This window comes from Electrophorus electricus, chromosome 1 (assembly GCF_041902795.1).
Source record: "Electrophorus electricus isolate QZ-2024a chromosome 1, ASM4190279v1, whole genome shotgun sequence".
NCBI classification, from domain to species: Eukaryota; Metazoa; Chordata; class Actinopteri; order Gymnotiformes; family Gymnotidae; genus Electrophorus; species Electrophorus electricus.
This window is the reverse complement of record NC_137497.1, coordinates 30,557,870-30,580,160: the sequence shown is the minus strand read 5'-3', so window position 1 is coordinate 30,580,160 and position 22,291 is coordinate 30,557,870. Positions and strand designations below refer to the sequence as shown.

The 22,291-nt window shown below is 39.5% G+C and overlaps 1 protein-coding gene across 7 annotated transcripts in view; it reads left to right on the top strand.

Annotated features, from left to right (window-relative positions):
* syngap1b (synaptic Ras GTPase activating protein 1b) overlaps window positions 1–17,691 on the top strand; it is an 88,254-nt gene extending 70,563 nt beyond the window's left edge. For 4 of the 7 annotated variants that reach the window (XM_081714537.1, XM_081714546.1, XM_081714541.1 and 1 more), the window contains 2 exons: window positions 3,673–3,745; window positions 12,422–17,691. In XM_081714537.1, coding sequence (XP_081570663.1) covers window positions 3,673–3,745; window positions 12,422–12,721 — 373 coding nt within the window. In that variant the 3' untranslated portion in view covers window positions 12,722–17,691. Of the gene's footprint in view, window positions 1–3,672; window positions 3,746–6,838; window positions 6,901–12,421 lie in introns of all 7 variants that reach the window. The other 3 variants (XM_081714550.1, XM_081714556.1, XM_081714563.1) reach the window with 3 other exon arrangements.
* Window positions 17,692–22,291: the final 4,600 nt, after the last annotated feature.

Genomic DNA, 22,291 nt, shown 5'->3' with positions numbered 1-22,291 from the left:
CCTAGTTATCTTGATAATAGCTTATTAAGAAGAGTTATATAAAATAGCAATGCTGAACTCTAAATCAGAAGTCCAGGTTTGAATAGCTCGGCATGCCCTTTGTGGAAAAAGACTCCAGCACCATGTTTCTTTCCTGTTTGTCTCTTTAGAGCACATTTGCTCTTTTAAACAATTTCCAGGAATGAAGATACGTCATGAGGAACCACAAATGACCTGCTGGGAAACTAGGAAATTACCTAGTCTCTTGGCATATACATACCTCTGAGGACTTTTTTGTAAAACCACAAAATTTACACCATCATATATGGTTTGCTGCACTTTCGAAAAATAGATGTCCACTGGGTGTGCTAAAAAGAAGCTCAGTGCAACTCATTTGGAAGCTGTCGATTGTCAGTGTTATTTTAATGATAAAATGTATAGTTGTACGTATAATTGTGGCTAATCTCATATAATTCGTTGGATAAAGGAGGCTGTGCACTTGCTGGCTACCAAGGTTCCCATAAAACGTTTGGTTGGAGATTTGGTTGGGATGGGGAGATGGGCTACTGTACGTAACTAGCTAACCGATGCTATCTTAAAGGTAGCATTAGCTAGCTGGTTTGCCCACTCATGAACTCAGAACTGAAGGGGTGATCCCAGATAATTCCACATTTTATCCACATTTGAAATAACACTGATGGTTGACATCTTTAAGACATTTTAGCTTTAAAAAAAAAAAAATAAAAGTAGTCAACTTCATTCAGTTTCCTTTTCTGAAATCTTAACTTCACATTTCTCACAGTGTTGGTCATCTCCAATTCTTGCACAAGAACAAGCCTGGGAAGGTTAAGGCAAGGGTGTATGTGACCCGTGGGTGGGGTGGGAGTCTCCAGGGATTGAACCAGTGATCACTCTGACGAGGCTAACGCTTGGAAAACTGAAGCTGAGGTTCTCTTTATCACCCCCCAGTGGACATTTGTTTCTCAAAAATGTGGCCAAAACTAGCTGACGGTGCATATTTTGTGGTGATTCAAATAAGTGCTCAGAGGTACATATATCCCATGAGACCAGGTAGGTTTGTATGGTTTTTTTTTTGTTTTTTTTGTTTCTTGAGGGAGTACTCACAAAATAAAGTGAAATCCATGAGTTCCATAGGTGTTAGCCAAGAAAGGCTCCTACCATGACATTTACAAGCACATTTACTTTGATTTATTGATTAACGCTATAAAAGAACAAGTGACTGACATGAGGAGACTGTACATAGTTTATACTGACACTATTTGAGATTACTCTGTGAATCAGTAGACTGTAATACTGACCATGGCATCTTGAATATGAAATTCAAGATTACTTATAAACTGTGTAGTAATGTTCAATAATAGAACTTTTAATAGAAATGTTTCAGTGTTTTTCATTGTCTCTCAGCATTTTGCTCGGTTAGGCTTATCAGAGAACTTCCTAAAAGCTTGTGCTGTAGAAGTAGAGACAAGTTTTATTTCCAACAAAATTGTGATATTCCTCTTTCAGAAGAGTTATTCTGGTAGTTTTCAGGGTCTTCCTCCTTCTGAGGTGTTTGGGATTTCCTTTGTAAATGTGTAAGGTGACATCATGACCTATGTTCTTGGACAGAATATGTCATTTTTCGGGTATTCATGTTCTCTCATGTGTTTATGTTCCATTCCAGGATCAACTATAGACTCTCGTAAACTCTTAAGTTCTGATTTACTGGCATAACTTTTTTTTAAAATCATTCAGTACAGGTTTTTGTCATGGACGGTTGTCATGTCTGTATGTCTGTAATAATTTATGCCTGTAAATTATTGCATAGTTTGTTCATTTTTATAAATTGCCATCAACTTACAGCAGTTTGATTTGCAAACATCTCCAGGTTGAAATATGCAAACATTACAATACAACTAGTCTAATTGTAGCATTGACAGTGTGTGCTTCCTCTAACATTCTATGCACACCAGTATGCACATACATGAATGAAGCATATACAGTGAGACTTGCATTGAGAAGTTAGTACTTGCAAGATATAAATGGCAAGGTTTCTATCAGTGATCTGGATAGCATTAAGGTAATTTTGAACAGTCCATTTACCAACCTACTGTGTTCAGTGTTGTTTGTCGAAATAAACATGATTAAGATTAATTTAATTATAGATAAACAAGCATTTTATATATAAATTCACTCATTCAGAGTGAAACATGACAAAAGAATGTGAATGTTTATTTTTTTAACTGTTAAATTAATACATAAATCTTAAACACAAGATAAGAATGTGCAGCATATTATGTAGCTTACTTTGAACCCCAATAAAGTGCAATATTGTCTAATTACTACACTGTGCAATAAATACAGTATATTAATGTAGCATATAATATGTTGTTTGATAAAGCATAAAAAGCAGTTGCTGTGTACATGCAATTTGCCCCAATCTGTTACCTCCTGCTGGGAACCACACTAATTTCTCTTTGATTCTCCTTGTTAACAGCCCATAAACGGTTACTCCTTTTAATAAACAGTTACTCCTTTTAATACACAGTTACTCCTTTTAATACACAGTTACTCCTTTTCATAAACAGTTACTCCTTTGATGAGTCAGACATAGCGTTTTATGAATTTCTAATCTTTCAAAAACCTTGGTGGCCACTGTCTCCATACTTTTCAACTTAAATTATTTTGTCTGTTGCTCTTTTAATTCTTTTCCTTACTGTTTTGTAAAGTCATTTAATATTGTACCTTAACAATTGAATAAAATATCCGATATTATTCTTTGAAAACAATACCTGTGGATTTCATTATTTGCTTATATGCAAGATTAATTACTTTTACATTGTACTTCAGTAGTTACACTTTGAATAACAGCACACATAAATAAGACAAATACCTTCTGCATCTTTATGGAATTTGGCCATTGCACTTTTGTCTGTCAGTGGTAATTCACATTCTTCACAGACATCATCCATGTGCTGCATTGTCTTTTTATATGTCATTTCCTTTTTTGTCTTTTCAAATGTTTTCTAGAACCATGGATCATTAATAACAAGCTGTGAAATTTACAAATTTCATTTTTGGGGAATGAATTAAAGAAGTATAAAAATAATAAATAAACTTCTGCTTTGAGGTCGTCTTGATCATTGTTGAATTATTCCCACAGTTGTTTTCACATGCTGCAAACCTGATATCTGAACATCATCTATTTTGAAATATTGCATCATGCTGAAATTGAATTACATCATGTGACGATACGGCTAAGAGTGCTTATACATGCATGGAAACGCAAAGCCTTTGACACTTGATAGAAGGTCATGGCGACCTGTTTCATCATCTCAGTTATTCCCCAGGGATGATGAAAATATATAATTCATGTGATCCGATCGTCAGAATACCACTGTTCAAATATATACAGCTCTGTGTTCTTGTAAAGGACGACCCAGGCATCACAAAACTTGAGAAAACCAAAAATGGCTGTTAGGCCAGGGGTACATGCTAGATCAAAGACGCTGAAGTGCACCACACAGCTGAGCATGACTAGAAATGAGTTTTTTTATACACGGGACATGCTTCACTTCAGAAAATATATTTATGTTATGGAGACATCTCTGTTGGAACTAATTGGATCTCTATTTCTTTTTATTCTTTTCCTTTTTCCTCTCTTTCTCTCTGTTCCCTCTCTCTCTCATGAAGACTTATGGCAGTGGAGGATGAGCTGAGAGCAGGGGCAGTAACTGAGCACAAAACCAGGATTTTTGCAGACCAGGTCTGTGTTTCCATTTTCTCTCTCTGTCTTTCTCTCTCTGTCTCTTTTCCCTCTCAGCCCTTATCTGTACGACTGCCTGTTCTCTCTATACAGATTCTCTTTGCTGTGTGCATTTCAGTCTTTTGTTTGTGTTTCAGTGCATCTATTGGCGTTGCAGCGCCTGTGTTGTTTTGCTCTGCTTGTCAGCTCATTTGACCACCCGAATGTAAAAAATTACTGGGTCAGGTCACAGCTATATTCAATGCATAAGATGTTGATTCATGTACATGCCCTTAAAGCCAGTGATATGAGCTGCTTCACAGTGGGGCTATGGTTTGCAACCAACGAATGTTAACGCGGCTAACAAGGAAATAAATTGAATTTGTGTAGCATCGTTGGCATGACCAAGCTCACTTGGCACAGTATTAGAATGCATTGGAAACACCAAACTATAGCAGAGTCATCAGGAAATAATGAGAGAATTTCATATAAAGAGTGTTTCAGTTGGGTTTGAGGAACAAGATGAAAAAGATTGTAACAGAATATGCTGTGCAGTGGCATATTGTCCTGTTTGAGGGGGTATAGACACTGAACATCCTGTACCTTAGAGGAGAGTCTTTATAGACCACCTGCAGTCCAGAGCCAGAGGAACAGAGGAAAAACTCTGGGTTGGAAAGGCATTGGAGGAAGTGAGATTTTCAAAAGAAAAAAAAGAAGTGTGATTGTGTACCTAGGCAATAAACGTAGCTGCTAAGTTTTTTTTTTTAATAGACTGATTTTTATGGTTGCAGAACAAAATTATAGTAGTTCGTATGAGAGAGCTGGAGTTCATCCATTGTTTATTATCACCGATAAGGCTGTTAAAAAGAGTAGCAGGATTTTTATGGACTGTTAATGTTGGGATTGAATCATTCCTTTTGTGTGACTAAGGGCAAACCTCTTTGCTTCAGGGACAGGAATGTCAGTTGTCTCTGGCTCAAAGTCAGTGTCTCTATGTGCTACCCTATGTCTCAGCTCTTCTGTTCACCAAACTACAACATCAAATATTATTTTCTCACCAGAAGACTCCTGCCTGTCCTCTCAAGCACCCCTGCTTCAAAACCTCACATATCACCATCATCATCATCATCATCATCATCACAATCCTGCCAGATAACAGCCTTTTCTATTTATATTCCAGTTTCCAAAATGCAGGTATCCAAATCAGAATCTTTCCTGCATAAATAAACACAACACATTTTCTACAAGGGTGCAAAAACAATAATGCTATTATGCTTGAATCTGTCATGTCTAAGGCACGTAACTGACCCCGTAGTGTTGCATAAGGAGTCTCCTCTTGAAAGCAGAGTTTAAGGGTCAGAACCCCAAACTGTACTTGTACCCCAAAGCAGGCAGAGATTCAGTACGACACTGCTGCTATTTTACTATTCAGCAGAGATCGCACCCCACGAGAGGGAGAGATTAGCTATAGCAAAGGCTTATCAGAGTTGAAAGGGAGCAGACGCATGCAGTGAGGTGCTGAGCAGGGCTCATCTGACACACTGGCATTGAACTATTTACTCCCTGCTTGCTTACAGAACTCTGAGCACAGCAGATGACAGGTTCCAGTTTTGGTGTTTAGTTGTTAGTGGCGACGTGATAATCTTACACAGAAAAACGCAATGGCGCTCATTTTCCTTTGGTTCTAAATAGGTCCTGTGACGCTTAGTTTCATTATATTTGAATTTAGCAGAAGATTCTTCAAGGGGCCATGTAGACTTCATCTCTACCTAAAAGGAGATGAAAATTCAGGAAATAATACCCCTTTCTCATATTTACATGACTTTACAGTGATCGTTCAATGATTATTCATGCACTGGTACTTATAATGCCCCAATGGGGGGAATAAGCACATTCCTGCAGCCCACGTTGCTACCCAATCAACCTAATAATCATTGTGTTTGAAATCAAATCAGACCCCAGTAAAAGGTGTTCCAGGAAACAGAATTATTGTGTGGCAGCAAGAACTATGATATTCTTTAGATTGCATGGAAATTGATCGGATTCTACAGCAGTTTCTGTACTGTTTAAATGAGCTATAGTCACCAAATACATACAGTTTAACAGTCGCAGCATTAGTGGCTGTTTTTCCATGACAGTTCTTAATCATATCCATGTTCATATGGTCATACGCTTGTCTGTGTTTCAGTTAATTTCCACTCATGTTAGGTTATATCCTTTTGGATTTGTGAATAAATATAAATTGCTAACTGAATTATACAATGGTTTCTTGAGTGTGTGTGTGTGTGTGTGTGTGTGTGTGTGTGCGTGCGTGCGCAGATGTGGTATCAATATTGTCAATATGTATATCCACAGTATTTGCTTATTCCAACATCGGTCTCCTTCTGTTCTGCCCCATAATTCTCCAAGCATTTATGTGTGTGCTGTATCACATTCTCTACTGTCCATCACTCACAGTAGCTTGCTGTCATGCTTATTGTTCTTGACTACCAGGAATGGGGTACATGTATGTTTCTTTCCCATCACCTTTCTTTACACTGTTGATACATGGTAAGCTGGTAGACTGACTGCATGCTCGGTCGATAGCATGAGCCTGTGGGAAGTGTGTAGTCCCTAGCCCCCAAGACAAGCACCTATACAGCTTTGACACCGAGGTCACCACGCTGAGTCCTGTTACAACATGTTGGCTCATACTACTGAGTGAATGATATTTTTTCTATGCGTTTGCCTACTTTGATGACCAAGATTTTGTGTTATTTGCCTTGTAGATGTTTTGTTTTGTGTCAAAATGTATTTCTGTGTTCTATGTGTGTGACTGTGTCATTGATTATTTGAAATATGTATGTCTGTGAATGTCTGCAACCATGTTTGTGTATATATATATATATATATATATGTTTGTATATGTGTTTTGTATGTGACTGTGTGCGGGTTTGTGTGTGTGTGTCAACCTCTCCTAATCCCCAAGTGGGAATTGTCCCCCCAATATTTTCTCTGTACCTTGTTCTTGAGGTGCCCATCTAAACCCACACACACCCTTATACTTCCACATTCTGCCTCTCTCTCTCACTCACACCTCAACTCGTGTTGACGAGATACGGTGATTTCTCTTAGGGGAGGCGGCAATCCATCCTAGTGCAGCCCCGCCTCGCGCCCGTCCCACCTCGAATGCACAGGTAATGAAGCGCCTGATTGTGAGCCGCCCACCCCGCCCGTCCCCCCGCCCACCTCAAACGTTCTCCCCGCCCACCTAAAACATTCTCCCCGCCCGCCCCAAACATCCTCCCCACCCATCTCCTCACGTGTGTGTGCCCCACCCCGCGTCTGTCTACATGCATTCCGCCTTGAATAGCCATGCCATCACATTCACACACAAAACTCACCCAAAGGCACTAAGAACGTGCACCCCAAAACTGCTTTCCAAAGAAAGAAAACATTTGTTTTCATTTATTTCCAGCATTTCTTCACTGATTACCCTTTTAGATTCTTCTTCTTATTATTATATTATTATAATTATCTTTAAATAACAGTGTTAGCAAATGTGTCCTATATTATAACAATGGTTTCATTTTTAATTATACATTTTTAACAAATGTGGCATATCAATTGACAATAATTGTATCCTTTTGCAAATTTTCTCCAAAAATGAAAAGACTTTACTTTATGCCTGCTTTTCAAAGAATACGCAGTATGCAAATGTTTCATTTTTTTTTTTATTAATGGCTGCACTGCATATTGGAATCACATTTGTTCCTATATGCCTATTAAAACAAGAAAGGTATAACCCTTTTTTCTAGAGCAGCACTTAAAGTTTAAAGTTTAAATTTTCAAGTTTAATGTTTCAAATGCTGATCCTCCAGTTTACCCTTCCACTCCGTTTAGTCATCACCAATAATTAATACTACTGCTGCCAGCGGTCCTTTCATTTGGCCATTGTTTCTCACTATCGCATGGTTTGCTGTTATCTGGTCACCCACTGTTGGAAACACACCCACACACGCTCATATATGTAGCGGTGGTGGAAAGAGTGCGAAAACGGTACAGTATTCATTTTGATCAATTTTAGTTAAACAGAAGCTGTTGAATACTTGTGTCAGACTAAAACACCCAAGCAGCCCAAAAGTCTCGTGATGTTGACCAGCTGTGTGCTGTGTGTGTCAATTGAATTCCATCTTGAATTCCATCCAATGGTAAACTGCACTAATTGCGAAGCTGATTCTGGATCAGATGCTATGGGGAAGTGAGGGGATGATTATTATTAACCCTATGAAGTCTCAGATGTCACCAGTATCATCAAATATGGGTGGTGATTTAAATAGAATATATTAGTACAGAAAGAGAGCGAGCTATATAGCAATGGCAACAACAAAGAATAACTGGACTTCAGAGGGTTAAACACATCAGTAGAAAATTTGTGGGTTTGTAATGAGCTGTCATTGAAATTAGATTAAAGTTGTAGCGAAATGGTATTTTCAAAACGTGCTCTAGTAGAAAATGGAAATGCTGAAAAAGGCATATACATAATTACTTTCCACCATTGATGCATATATGCATTCCATGCACATTACACATGTTACATATAAACAGATGCACATTTATACACACCACACACATACCCAAGCAAAGGCAGGGCATGTGCTTTGGTGCAAGGTGGGAAAATAAACTGGTTTCATTATCACACTCATACTGCCATCATCTACTTCACTAGTGCACTCTGAACTAGATGATGGGAATTCTGGGAAATCTCCGTATCTGTCTCAGTCCCGCTCCAGTCGGGCTGCTGGTCAGCATGCATGTGTGTGGGTGTGTGCTTGACCCTGTGAGTGGATGGTTCTGTGTGTTAATATTGCTTGCACAGTGTGTTTGGTGCTTAAAGCCTCAGTGTTTGCATAAATGCCTTGAATGATGGGCAATTGTCGTGCATTTCAGTCAAAGAGGAATTTGTTGTTCCTGATTAATTCAGTGTCTTTTATCCACATTTTGTTTATTCTCTAAATGAAGATGATAAAAGATGTCAAAGTGGTGAAGTGGTCAGGCAGGTTTAAAATGGTCAGATGTATGCCTTGTACGTATGCCTTGTGCAGTTTTGTGTTCTAAATACACCCATGATACTCTTTATGCATTGAATGAATCCACATAAGGTTGATGCTGATTGAAAACTGGGAATACATCGTTTTAAATGTGTTATTTAATATATTTTGTTCCTGTACCTATGTGCTTCTGAGGTCTGTAAGCCAATAACACTCTCTGTATAATAAACCATCCCATGCAGGAGATACTGTCAGAGATCTAGCAAAGCACGCCCCTTTCCCTGCCAAAGGAAATGGGGTGTGTGCACTGCTGGGCCAACAGTCTCACTAAAGTCAGTGACCCTTTTAAGTCTTAATTAGACACCCAGTTGATGACATATGCAATCCAGCTCTGACAGAGATACATCATTCACTCCTGTTGTCTTCATTGACCAACCTCTCTTTGTTATTGGTGTTTCCCGTAGCTCCCGTAACTCAAGGTCATGTGTAATTTTTCCTTTTTTTTCCATTCTCAAGTATCACGATCATGGTTCTGATTGAGAAGAGAAAATAATTGATTCATTCTGTTTAAAATTTGTCATTGTCATTTGGAAATGAAAAAATTACAGTAGTCCACGGAAGATACAGTAGTCTGATTCGGACTGGGTTATGTTAGCAACACTTGTCACTTGCTAATGTAATAGTCTGAGATCAGATGCATATTTTAAACGTAAGAGTTGGATTCAAAAGTCATGTCATGAAGTTGGGCCTTTGAAGTCAAAATTTTCACCTAAAAAACCTAAAGTTTTTCTTCAAATGCGCCTTTGAAAGTTGAGATTATCATAACGTTGCTGATGTCTTCAGTCCATTTCACTCAGCTGTTTCCTCCCTTACTTTCTTTATCCAAGAAAGGATCGAACTTGACTGTGCACACACTGAACTAACACAAGTAGATTGTACAGAGGCTTGGAACGTGGAATTATGGATTTGATTCTCTGTCATTTTGAAGTGATCCCGTTGGAGTCATCCGAGCACAAATAGTTTTATCATCGGCCAAGTAGGCTAAATATTTATGATTTATATGTAATGCTCTTCTAAATTAGATGGTGGTGTAACAAATTATTTGTGTGATTTCATTTTTGATGAATATGCAAATAGGAATTATTACGGGGAAAAGTAATGAGACTACATTCATAATTATACATAAAACACATGAAGTGAAATTTGACTTAGTTTGAAGGAATTTGGGCAAAAGGTAAAAATCCTTTTTTTTTTTCTCCAAATTTTACTCTAATTTAAAAATACTCAACAATTCAGAATTTGCCAACAGTTGATCAAATTGTATGTTTCAGTAAATCTATAAAGTCAACACAAAGTTGACAAAACATCTGTGTGGTACAAACTTAAATCTTTCCACATTTTGATATGGTTGTATTTATGTACTGTATTGTGCATATTAAAAGATAAATAATAATATTTTCAAATCTTTTCCTGTAGCCAGCTGCATCCTCCTGTTTTGCTAAAGCAGGGAGGTAAAAGTTTTTCCACTGTTCCTCAAAAAAAAAGCTTAATCTTGTATTCTGAGGTTTGTCTCGAATCATATTGCTATATTTTCCAGCCACTTGAGCTTCTTTACTGATTCTGAGACATTTGCTCCTGAATTTGTTGATATTTACTAGATGTTACTTTGTTCCTTCCATTTTCTGAGGCTCTTGATGCCACATATTGAACTTTTAATAGATCCACCCCATGCTTGCAAATTGGCATCCTGTTTTTTTTTTTGTTTTTTTTTTGTATGTTTGTTTTGAATGCTTCTGCTGTATTCTTTAAAAAATATATCTTCTCTGTTCATTTTCCCCATTTTGTTTCATCAGCTCAGGGAACATTGTTCCTGTTGTATGAAGGTTTTAGATGTTGAATTATGTGGTGAGTTTCTTGGAAATTCCTCCTCCCCTTGGCTCGTTCATGCTGGTCATTTTTGCGTAAGCACCGTAGCACTGTGGTTAACTGCTCTAGAGGGGACTGCCCATGTCTGCACAGCTGGTACAGTTGTGGCTTGTTCCTAAAGCATCAGAGCAGCTTGGGAAGTTCTATCAGAGATTTTTTGGATCTTCCAAGTCTTGCTTTTCAGTGGTATATCTATTTCTTGATGATTTTGAATGTTAAATTCCTTAACATCAGTTTCTTTGTTTTTGTTTTGTGTGTTTGTTTTTACTTTTGTTTTGTTTTGTTTTGTTTATGTTGGTGGTGGAAACTAAGATTTTTATTGTGCTTCTTCTCTGCCTTGTAATCGTGAGTTATTTTTAAGCTCTCAGAGAGCTGAGTAATAAATATGAATAATGGATTTAATACAGTGGTAAAAAGCCAAACAGTGCCCAAATTCAATTATTCTAAATATCTGCAAAAATATTTAAAAAACAATTATTGTGCATTAAATTTACAGAAATATGTAATGTTTTGTTTGTACCATGCAGGGTGTTCTTAACTATAGCTATGAAACTGCTCCTAAGCAACCACATGGTAGTTAGGGGGTATTCATGAAATACTATGGTATGATATCATTATGTAAAATAATAATCCACAGAGGAGGATCCTAAAAATAATCTCCTCTGACCTGAGAATTTTCCAAATAACTCCAAATAGCATATGAATATGTCATTAATATGAGAAATCATGCCATATTAACTGAGAGTTCTTAACTGTGGCATTCTGTATGGTGCCCAGAAAGTATCTGTTGCATTTTTCTAGCATACAATCTCAAAATAGCATATTAGCCTACTGGTACTGTGTTTTGTCTATCAATTTACATGTCTAGGTACATTAGAACCTTTTTTAGAGCCCAGAGATTTTCTATCACTACCTGCACAGCAAAATCAATAGCAATCAATTTTTTATTTTCATTTATTTATTTATTTAGCTGCAACGCAAGCACCTACATTATTAAACCGGTCTGCAAAACTAACTGATGAAAACTCAGCATTTCAGTGTGCATGTACAGTTATATGAATACCTCCACCTACCCATAATATTTGCCATCTAAAGATGACTAGGATGCAATGACTAGAATCACACTGATCCTTTTGACAACCATCCGCACGCTATCCCTCAGCATCAGGAGAGGAGAGGAACCACTGGACTGCGCTTGTGTATCAACCCAAGATTGTTAATCCCCCCATCCCTCTCTCTCTCTCTCCCTCTCTATCCCTCTCTCTCTCTCTCTCTCTCTCTCTCTCTCTCTCTCTTTTTCTCTTTCTCTGTAACCCCCCCATCTCGTCCTCCGAGGACTGCTATGGCTGTTTCCCATACCTCGACTGTGTGACATTCATTCATCTCCCCCCCCCCCCGTCCATCCTTACCCACAATCTCTCCCTCACGCTCCCTCACTTTATTTTTTCTCCGTGATCCCTTTCTGACCTTATCATGCTCTATCTGCTTTGATCTGCTATTCTGAACCTCTTTATCTTTGTCAATCTGCCCTCCCCACAACCATTCTCCCACAAAACGTCAACGTTGTCTCTCCCTCCTCCCTGCTTTTTTGCTTTCGTCTTCCAACGTCACGTGTTCCTACAATCGTTCCTCCTCTCCTCTGTCCTTAAATGCTTCCTTTTCCACATCCCCTCTCTACGTTTCCTCTTCTCTCTCCTTCCTACCCCCCCTCCTCCCCACCTCTTTCTCTCTGTCTCGCCAGGAAGAGCAGCTTTCCTCCCTGGGTTCTCCAGACCCCGGTGTGAGTGTTGGCGGAGGAGAAAAGACCACCGCTCCTGGCTTTGTAGTCTCTTCCTTGGACATCTCCTCCGACAACGCCCCCCAGAACGGAGCCCCGCCCCCCCACGTAGTCCCCCCTTCTCAGTCCCCTCCTCTCGCCCACCTCAGCCGGAATGGAGAGCTTCGTGGCAGAGCTGCTCCAGTGAAAGCCTCTGTTGCGACTGGGACCACAGCAACACTGAGCGTGGGAACTGGCGTAGCAGGAGGGGGAGCAGGTCACTAACAGTGCCACCCAGATCAGAGTGAAAATGCACCATTTGTATGACCACGGAAGAAAAACTAACATCCCTCACTCCTACTCTCATTTTATGAGTAACAGTGAAGATGTTACATCCATTCTTTTTCTCGGTTTTTGTGCGTTAGACAGAATGAGAGGCAGCGCACATTCTTACACCATCCACACCAAACAACAAAAAGGGCTTTCTGGTGGATCCGGTATTTCCTTTTAATCAACTTTTTTTTTTTAAAGGCTTCTCCATCTTATTACTGTGGTCTGACGAATCGTTGGTATTTCTGCAATCTTTGATTTAGGAACCAAACGTGGGTCATTACAGATTCCTGTGAACTGTCTGAATTCCCTGATACTATGATTTCTTTTTATTTTGTTTCTTTAATTATTGGAGGGAAACAATCATGTGGGTGATTGATCTCTTGAGTGCTGTGTGGGGAAAAAAAGACATAATTAACTAAATGTGAGTAAAAGGTGTAAACCTGTGAAAACGCCAGCTTTCAAGGTCCTCTGAAGGAGATAGACTTTATTGTTCTGTTTCTGGCTTCCTTAGTGCCTTTTCTGTATCTTTCAACAGGGTTTTCAACCTAAACAGGTTTGGCTTTTGCTTCATTTGTCACGTAAAAGTGCCCCAGATGGTAGATTGATCAGTGACTCTGACCCAGAGGAACAGGGCTGCTGAAGTTTAGGCTGCATAGTCCTGAACGTGCAAAGAGTGGTTTGGTTTTTTCATAGATTCCCTCTTCTGAGAAGTGCTTGTGGTTCTCAAATTGTAATTAAGGGCCTAGCCTTGCTAGAATGAACTTGTGCAATGTTTTTCTCTTCTCAATCTCAGAACCTATGTGTGATGAACTGGTGCTATAGATACAAAAAAAAAACAAAAAACAGTGCCATTTCAAAAACGAATCTGTCACAGCACTGCCTCCCATCCTCCAACAACCCTGGTCATTCATTTGTCTTTGACGCTACTGTCCATTTTCCCCACGAACTGTGCTATGTGATGGCATCCTTGTGTTAATATCTTTTTTTTTTTTTTTTTGCATCTGTGTATGTGTTCATGGCCTACATGGAAAGTGAGGTGGTCTCTGTCAAGAGAACCTTTTTTAAAATTATTTATTTATTTGTTTGTTTATTTATTTATTTATTTTAATTATGCCAGTAGGCCAATTATGGCAGCTGGATGCTACCATGAGCAGCATGTCTTCACAGTCAAATTTGTTTCAGACAAGGCATCAGTGTGAGTGTTGCGTTTTGACAGTAATTTATTTTTCCAGCTCGACTAAAGAACAATTCTCACAGGTACAGGGTTTGATACAGGGAACTAATATGTGACAACTTCATTATGTGTGTATGTAGCCTACAGTTTTATTTAGGCTTTTGATATGTAGTTTTACTTATGATAAAGTAGCTCAACCCTCTCCTTTATCTAGAAATTTCCCAAACATTCTATTGGTAATGACTTAATGATCTTGATATAAAAGCTGCACATAAAATAACTGTACTGTACAAAAACATGCCATGTGTCTGTGTTTGTATTGCTACTGTCTATAACTTATTTTTATGTCCTTTGTTGCTACTTTCATTATATTCCATTTCCATGTTATTGTGTCTATTTGTGTAGGATGTATGATTAACATATTATATTGTTTATTCATTCAAAAATGTCATAATCACATATGCATGTGAGTCAGCCAATGCAGGAAGCTTTGAAATGTCTATTTTCTGAAGAATCTATTGTTAAAATCATCATACCCATAACACTGCTGACATGAATATAGGCCTTATATGATTCTTTGTTAAGTTCTAAAGTGCTCAGATTGAGTTCAGTGGTAAATTTAGCCACAGTTATATAACAGGCCGAAACAAGAGCAAGGATTCAAATATTAACTGCACAATAAATACAAACTGAGCTGTACTGTAATTACAAAATCTGAGTGGGCATTTAGTCTAGAAAGAATGGACTGATTGCCTATTTAGCTTTCTTTCCTAGAGTCTAGAGGGCTGTATTTCAAGTGATTTGTACTCCATTCAGTAATAAAACAGACAACATGTTGCATCTTAGAAGTAGTTAAGGAACATGAGCTACAGGGTCTTTGGTTGGTAAATCTAGAGTGCCATGTATATACCTCAGACTTAGAAATGAAAGACTCAGGTAAACAATTATTTGCCTCATAGCATAAAGCAAATTGAACCACAGTAAATAATGAGTAAATAATGACTGCCTGTTGGTACTTGGTCCAGCTCTTCTAAAAAAAACTAAAATTTAAAAAAAGTAGCAGTGATTGGCTAGCAGCTCATCAAGCACGTCCCCACCCCTTTTCCACTCTCTTTGTATCCCGTCTCTCCCTCCAGCCAATCACACAGCGTCATGGAGGACAATCTGGAACCTAATTGGATGCCTCAGCTAGGACAGTCCTCGGGATGGCACGGCTATAATGTGAGGGCACTATCACGCGACTCAGTTGGTTGACAGAGGGGAAACTGAGGCTCTGAAAGTGTGCTCGTTGCTAATTGATTCCAGAGCCACAGGTGATTCAAAGAAAACATAGGTGCCCTCCTTCTCATGTGCTCATTCTGTAAGCTCATTCTCTACCTGCGTGAATCTAGCTTTAGGGTGTTTACCTCTGTCTCATAATGCCTATATGCCTCGCAATGGCTTGTTGGCTATGCATGCACATGGGGAACAACCTTCTTTGTTGTAGGAATGTCTGAGACATTGACAGTGCTATACAAAAGAAAGCATTCCACAGAGTAGACAGTGGGGCACATCACATCAAGAGAAAAGGAGAGGTTCTATGGGTAAGGTACATTTAAAAGGTGCTGTTTTTTAGTGTTTCCTAACTCAAAGACATTTAACACCCCTCCAGCCCCCTCCCACCCTCCAGCTCCACCCACCCTCCAGCCCCTGATGACCCTCCAGCCCCCTCCCACCCTCCAGCTCCACCCACCCTCCAGCCCCTGATGACCCTCCAGCCCCCTCCCACCCTCCAGCTCCACCCACCCTCCAGCCCCTGATGACCCTCCAGCCCCCTCCCACCCTCCAGCTCCACCCACTCTCCAGCCCATGTCTTTGGTTATGGTGATCATGGCTCCCAGCTTTTTTATGTCATGCCCATTTTACGCTCCATTTGGGTCGCTTAATTTGAGGAAAAAGAATATGCACGGCCTCAGAGACACTGAGATGAACTGATACAATGGAATACATGGAGGATGGAAACTTGATTACTTACTCATTCTGCCACATGATCATATTATTTCAGCTGGACCTTTCATAGTTGAGACTTTACATGCTGATAATATATGAAAAGGACTAAATGTCTGAATGCAGTTACTTTTGGTCATTTCATTTATGTGACAGCCATTTGAAACATTCGTTTGAGAAGAATTTGCTTTGAATTCTGACAAAGGCATCTAGTCATTTTACCTGCTCCCCCCACAACTCTTTGCACGTCGCTGTGACTTGGATATGCCACAGCTCTCGGTCTCTGTCAGTGGGAAGTACATGGGATTTCTTTTTCTCTGATGCTTTCTTTGTGGACAGTCACCATGGAGATGTGGAATTATGGACGATATGATTCCCCGAATGATGAAATCCTGTCTCTTCTTTAACAGCTTGGCAATTGCAAGTATATTGGAAGGACGGTAGTTGAACTGATACCTGAGTTGCTGTTCTAATATTTATCCTGATTTCCTTGTTTAGACTCCACTGTCAAGCAGCCTGGACACATTCTGCTTCCTTTTTCACCGTGAGACAAAAACCTAGACAAAAGGAGATATGTATTACAGATTGAATAATGTTGTGTAGTGGGTGAATGTGTGTATATACAGTTTGTGTACAGTCTTTGTGTATATACTGGATGTATGGGTATATATTACATGGATGTGTACATAATTTGTTTGTATATGCATTGTATAGAATGTATTTTTCTCTGCCTCTGTTTTTCCTTCCCTGTTTTTTTTTAGGGGTTTGTTTCCTTGAGAATATGCGTGAGAGTGAAAAACACACAACAGAACTTTTTTTTGGAAATGCACAGACTCATACAGGCAACTTTGAGGCAGGTGTATTTGGAAGCACTTTTTGCACAGACTTAACCTAAGGAGTCTGATACCTATGATGCATTACATTTAAGCTGCCACACCGTCCACCAACCTCCAGCTTGCACTCATTTTTTCATTGACTGAGGCATTTTGTAATAGTTTATAGGTGACGAAGCAATGTTTGTATATATCTATATTACCTATATATGGAATATAACAATATTTCTGGTTATCTTTCATCTTCATGGCTGTTGATCCTTACAGATATTATTACTCTTGTTGCTTTCTGTTTGAGTGCTCCTATATTTTCCTTGCAGTGGCGTGTTGGCTGGGATTGAGCTTCAGATTTATAAGGTCGACCCTTCAAAAAATGTACCAAACTCTGTCCCATTTTATTCTATTGACCTTTTTGTATATCAGACACTTTTCCCTTCCCTGTTGCCAAGCAACTCTTTGATGCAAGTAACCATTTATTTACCCTGGAAATGTATGGAGTTCCCATAATGTGCCTCCTTCTAATAAATATTCATTTGATCTTTGCCAGCCATAATCAAACCATAATCATGCTCCTTGACAAGCCATAAGCCCCATCTCTAAAATTATGTTTTAAAAAGGGCAGACATTTGTTTGTTTGTTTTTCCTTAAATTATTTAATTAAAATTTTTTTTGTATATATATTAATTGAAAGAGTGATACTTTGGAGTGTGTTGCTAATGTTTATGGATTTGTTATGAATGTTGATATTCTGGTTATTGAATTATTATTAATGTACTAATTCTAACTGCTACTCTCATTTCATACCTTAGTTTATTCATTGCTGTTGACAATAATGTGTTCATTTCTCTTTTTTGAATAAGCAGGAATTTATATTTTTGGGTGGGTAAATCATAGAGATGAAATTAATAAGATGAATTTAAAAAATAAATATTCTTATCATAACATGGCACGAACATGTTTATTATACTGTTCTTTATACTGCATATTATCTATCTATCTATCTATCTATCTATCTATCTATCTATCTATCTATCTATCTATCTATCTATCTATCTATCTATCTATCTCTGCATAGAACGACACACAAAAACACACACAAAATCCACCCACAACTTCACAAAGTTATGTGATCTTTATTTAAGCATAAATTCAGAATTCTGTCGTTTAAATCCAGTTCCCTATATAGAAGGTTTCACCATATGGGTCCTATATATCAGGAAGCAATCAAGCAGCTTTCTGATACTAGTTTTTATAGGCAGAACAACTCTGACACTGCTGCACCATCCAGTCCACCATTGCTGCAGGACCCCTCCATTATTCTACATGTTTCTGCATTATTCTGCAAAATAATCCCGGATGTCCTATTGTATCTGTTTATTCCTGCCCAACAGAAATAATATCCCAGTTTCTGGATGACATTTTTAACCAATTGTTCAGTCCTTACCTACATACGTTAAAGACTCTTCTCACTTAATATAAATCTTTGAATGCTACCTGCCAACTTCTTGCTTTTTTCAATGGACATTAAAAGTTTGTACACAGTGATCCTTAATGAAGATTGAGGGCTTTTGAGGGATTTAAAACATTTTCTTGATGCAAGACCTGAGAAAAATCCTCCCATGGCTATTCTCTTAAAACTGTTGGAACTTGTGTTGACTCTGAACTGATTCACCTTTGACTCCTAGTACTACAGAAGTTAGTACAAATACTAAAATGGGACCATCCTATGCAAACATCTTTGTTTAATTTGAGGAGATATATTTTGAGCAATCCACTGAACCTGTACAATTACAATTTCTGAGACACACTGATGACATTTTTGGTATTGCTACATGTGCATTTGAAAACCTCCAACTGTTCAATTCTTCATTCTCAAGTTCTACCCCGGTCTTGGATATACATGGAATATAGCACATCCTGGCATAAGGATGTGGATGTTTCAGTGAAGTTTGCTAATTCTTATTTAAGTACCACTGTGTTATAAACCTACAGACTCAGTCATATTTACAATTCCTCATATCCATAGTCCTGTAAAAACTCCATCAGTTACTCACAGCTACTTAGACCTAAACACATTTGCAGTGAGAATGAAGACGTCCACCAGAAAAACATAGAAATGTGTAAATATCTTCAAAACTGGATTCCTGAAGAAGTCAAAGATGACCAATCAGCAAGCCTTCTCCTGGTTTCTCCAATATAAAGCTGATTAACTCTCTTACAAGTAATACGGTAGACAACTCCCAGAGTGGTGCATGAGGAGGAATCGGTGATGATAATTGATCCTTTGATGCCAGCTATTTTAGTGGCTGTGTTAATACATTTACATGTAGCACATCTAGAGCAGTTGCAGGCTACAGTACCACAGCCATTATTTGAATGGTCATTTATCTCAGTCTTGACAAGCATATCTTTGATTTTTTTTTTTTGTTGTTTTGTCTGTATGAGATTAATGGAGGATCGTTTAAAAGGAATGCGGCATCTGCATCCTCCTGCAGGATTCCAAAGTGTTTAAGTAAAATATTACCAACTGTTTCTTTTGTAGGATAAGTCAGCACCAAAGCAATTCTTTTTGACTTAACAACGGATTGTTTAGTGCATCCACTCTGTGAACAGGCAAAGGCATCATCTATGACTTTCTTAAGAAACCCACAGATTTGAAAATATTGATGCATTTCCATACTTTTCTTCAGGAAGTCTACATTCTCACAGCAAATGCACTTAACTCTAAGTAGTTGTGAGTAAGGGATGGAGTAGGCATTGGAATGTGAAGAATTGTACTGCAAGTAGGAAAGAGAATCTATAGGTTTATAATAGATTGTGGTATTTAAACAAGAATTTGCAAACTTCACTGAAACATCCCAAAAAGGTTATCCTCATGCCAGGATATGCTATATTCCATGTATATTCAAGAGTTGGGTGAAATCGGAGAATGAAGAAATGAACAGTTGGAGCTCTTTAATGTACATGTAGCAATACCAAAAAAATGTCATCAAAATATCTCAGAAATTGTAAGGGTCCAGAATATTGCTAATAAACATGTTTTTTAATGAATCCAACAAAGAAGTTAGCATAGGATGGTTCCATTTTAGTATTCATACAAATTTTTCTTATTTGTTAGTAGTACTAGGAGTCAAAGGTGAAGCAGTTAACACAAGTTCTGACAGTCTTAACAGAGTATCTGTGTGTGGATTCTTCTGAGGTATTGCACCAAGAAAATGGTTTTAAGCTCTCAAACCATGTTCATTAGTGTCACGGAATGCTTCCCCCCCCCCCCCCCCCCCACGAGTCATGTGGTACGGCCTGCCGCATGCAGAAGTGTTCACCCTTGTCTGTAGCCACACCCCCGTGATGGCACGTACTTGCACAGGGTTTATTGTTGAGTGTTTGTTTGTCTATTTAAACCCTGTACATCCTGTTTCATGCCCTGCGGCACTCAGGCAATGTTACAGATGTCGTTGTTCCTGTCAACACTGTTATCGTTATGTGTGAGTGCCACAAGTGTCATCAATGTTTTGTGCCATTAAACGTTTCACTAAATGTTTCACTGTGCTGCAGCACAGCGCCTAATGTGTTCATGGATTGGCGCTATTGTGTATGTCTATTCCCTCTGTGTGTTTTTAGGAGCTTCACGTTGCAGGGAGCGTACCGGACGGACCCGAGAGAGGCAGGCACTCTGCCTTTCTTCCTTGTGTGAAGAGGACTCCCCAGTCATTGTGTCTGTTACTGGTATCGTTAGTGTTAATGTTATTGTGTGTATAGCCATTCTTAGCGTTCAATGTCGTTGTTCCTGTCAACACTGTTCATCGCTATGTGTGAGTGCCACAAGTGTCATCAATGTTTTGTGTCATTAAACGTTTCACTAAATCCAGGGAGTTTGTGCGTCCTGTTCTGCACCCTGCGGCACTCGGGCAGCCGTTACAGAATGACCAACCACCACAGGATGCCAGCTCCCATGGCGAAGGACAGGCGTCCTAGCGGGAAGTGCATAGGCATGTCCCATGCTGCCGCCTGGATCCCAGGTTATTGGGGAGAGGACCGCAACCGGCGTCTGCGTCCACTCCGGAGGTGGAGGGGAACACCCCTAGGAATTTGGGGTGTAGGCGGCTCCTGGCCCGCTGTGTGTTTGGTGGGCACTGGGCAATGCTGTGTGGTGTCTGTGTGTGTGCACGGCAGCCTGGGGTTCGCTGTCCCAGAATGGGAGGCGTCGGGAGCCACGCCCCTGCGCAGGGGTCATCGTCGGGGAATGCTTTCCCCTCACACGTCACGTGGAGTGTACGGGATTGTCCTGAGAGAGGCAGGGAAGCTGCCTTTCTTCCTACTGCTGAGAGGTCTTCCTTGTTAGCGGCACCTGGCCTGCCCTGTGCTGGGTGGGCATCTGGCATAACTGTACTGTGTCTGTGTGCATGTGTGTATGGCAGCCTGTGATTCGCTGTCCCGGATTTGGACACTTCGGGAGCCGTGCCCCTTGGGAGGGGATTCTGTCATGGACACCCCCCCCCCCCCGAGTCACGTGGTACGGCCTGCCGCATGCAGGGGGGATTTACGTTTGTTTGTATCCACACCCTCCATGATGGCACACACCTGCATGGGGTTTTGATGTTTGTCTGTCTATTTAAACCCCCGCCTGTATGTGTCTCATTATTGGTTATTGTTTCTGTTACTGGTGTCGTTAGTGTTATTGTGTGTATAGCCATTGTTAGCATTCAATGTCATTGTTCCTGTCAAAACTGTTCATCGTTATGCGTGAGTGCCACAAGTGTCATCAATGTCTTGTCACTAAATCAAAGGAGTTTGTGCGTCCTGTTCCGCGCCCTGCGGCACTCGGGCAGCCATTACAATTAGGGATAATCATATACAAACTTTTAATGTCAATTGAAAAGCAGATAGGGTTTGTTTAGGCATTCAAGGATTTGTAGAAAGCATGAAAAGTCTTTAACATATGTATGTAAGGACTGAATAATTGCTTGAAAAATATCACCCAGAAATAAACTGGAAACTTGGAAAAGAACTGGGATATACTTTTGTTGGCCAGAGGCCTTGGAACTTGAGGGTCCTGCATAGGATCTTAGTTGTTCCTAGGATTGCACTCTTCTGGATGAAGATCTCAGATGTTGTTTATCCTCTCATGGTGGTCCCTGCTCCTCCACTTCTGTCTCTTCCTTAGGCCAGTATTTTATGCCAGCAGGGTATCTGACGAGATTTGCTCAAGATTTGCTTCACTTTGTGTAGGTATTTGGCTGTAGCTGCCTGTGGGATTCCAAGGTACTTGTAGCAGCCCTCAACATATGACCATAAACCAATCCTATCAGGTGATGTTATGCTACTTTCTTGCAGTACAGTTCTTCTTGCCTCTGTTCTAGTTATCCTCCCTCTCCTCGTAACCATCTGACCACACTTATCCAGTATGAATGACATTGCAATGTTGTTATATCCTGGTGAGATGGATTAGTGAGTCAATGTCTCCTTCACTTCTGGCATACAGATTGATGCCATCCATGCACAGGAGGTGGCTAATGGTTGCTGCATTCC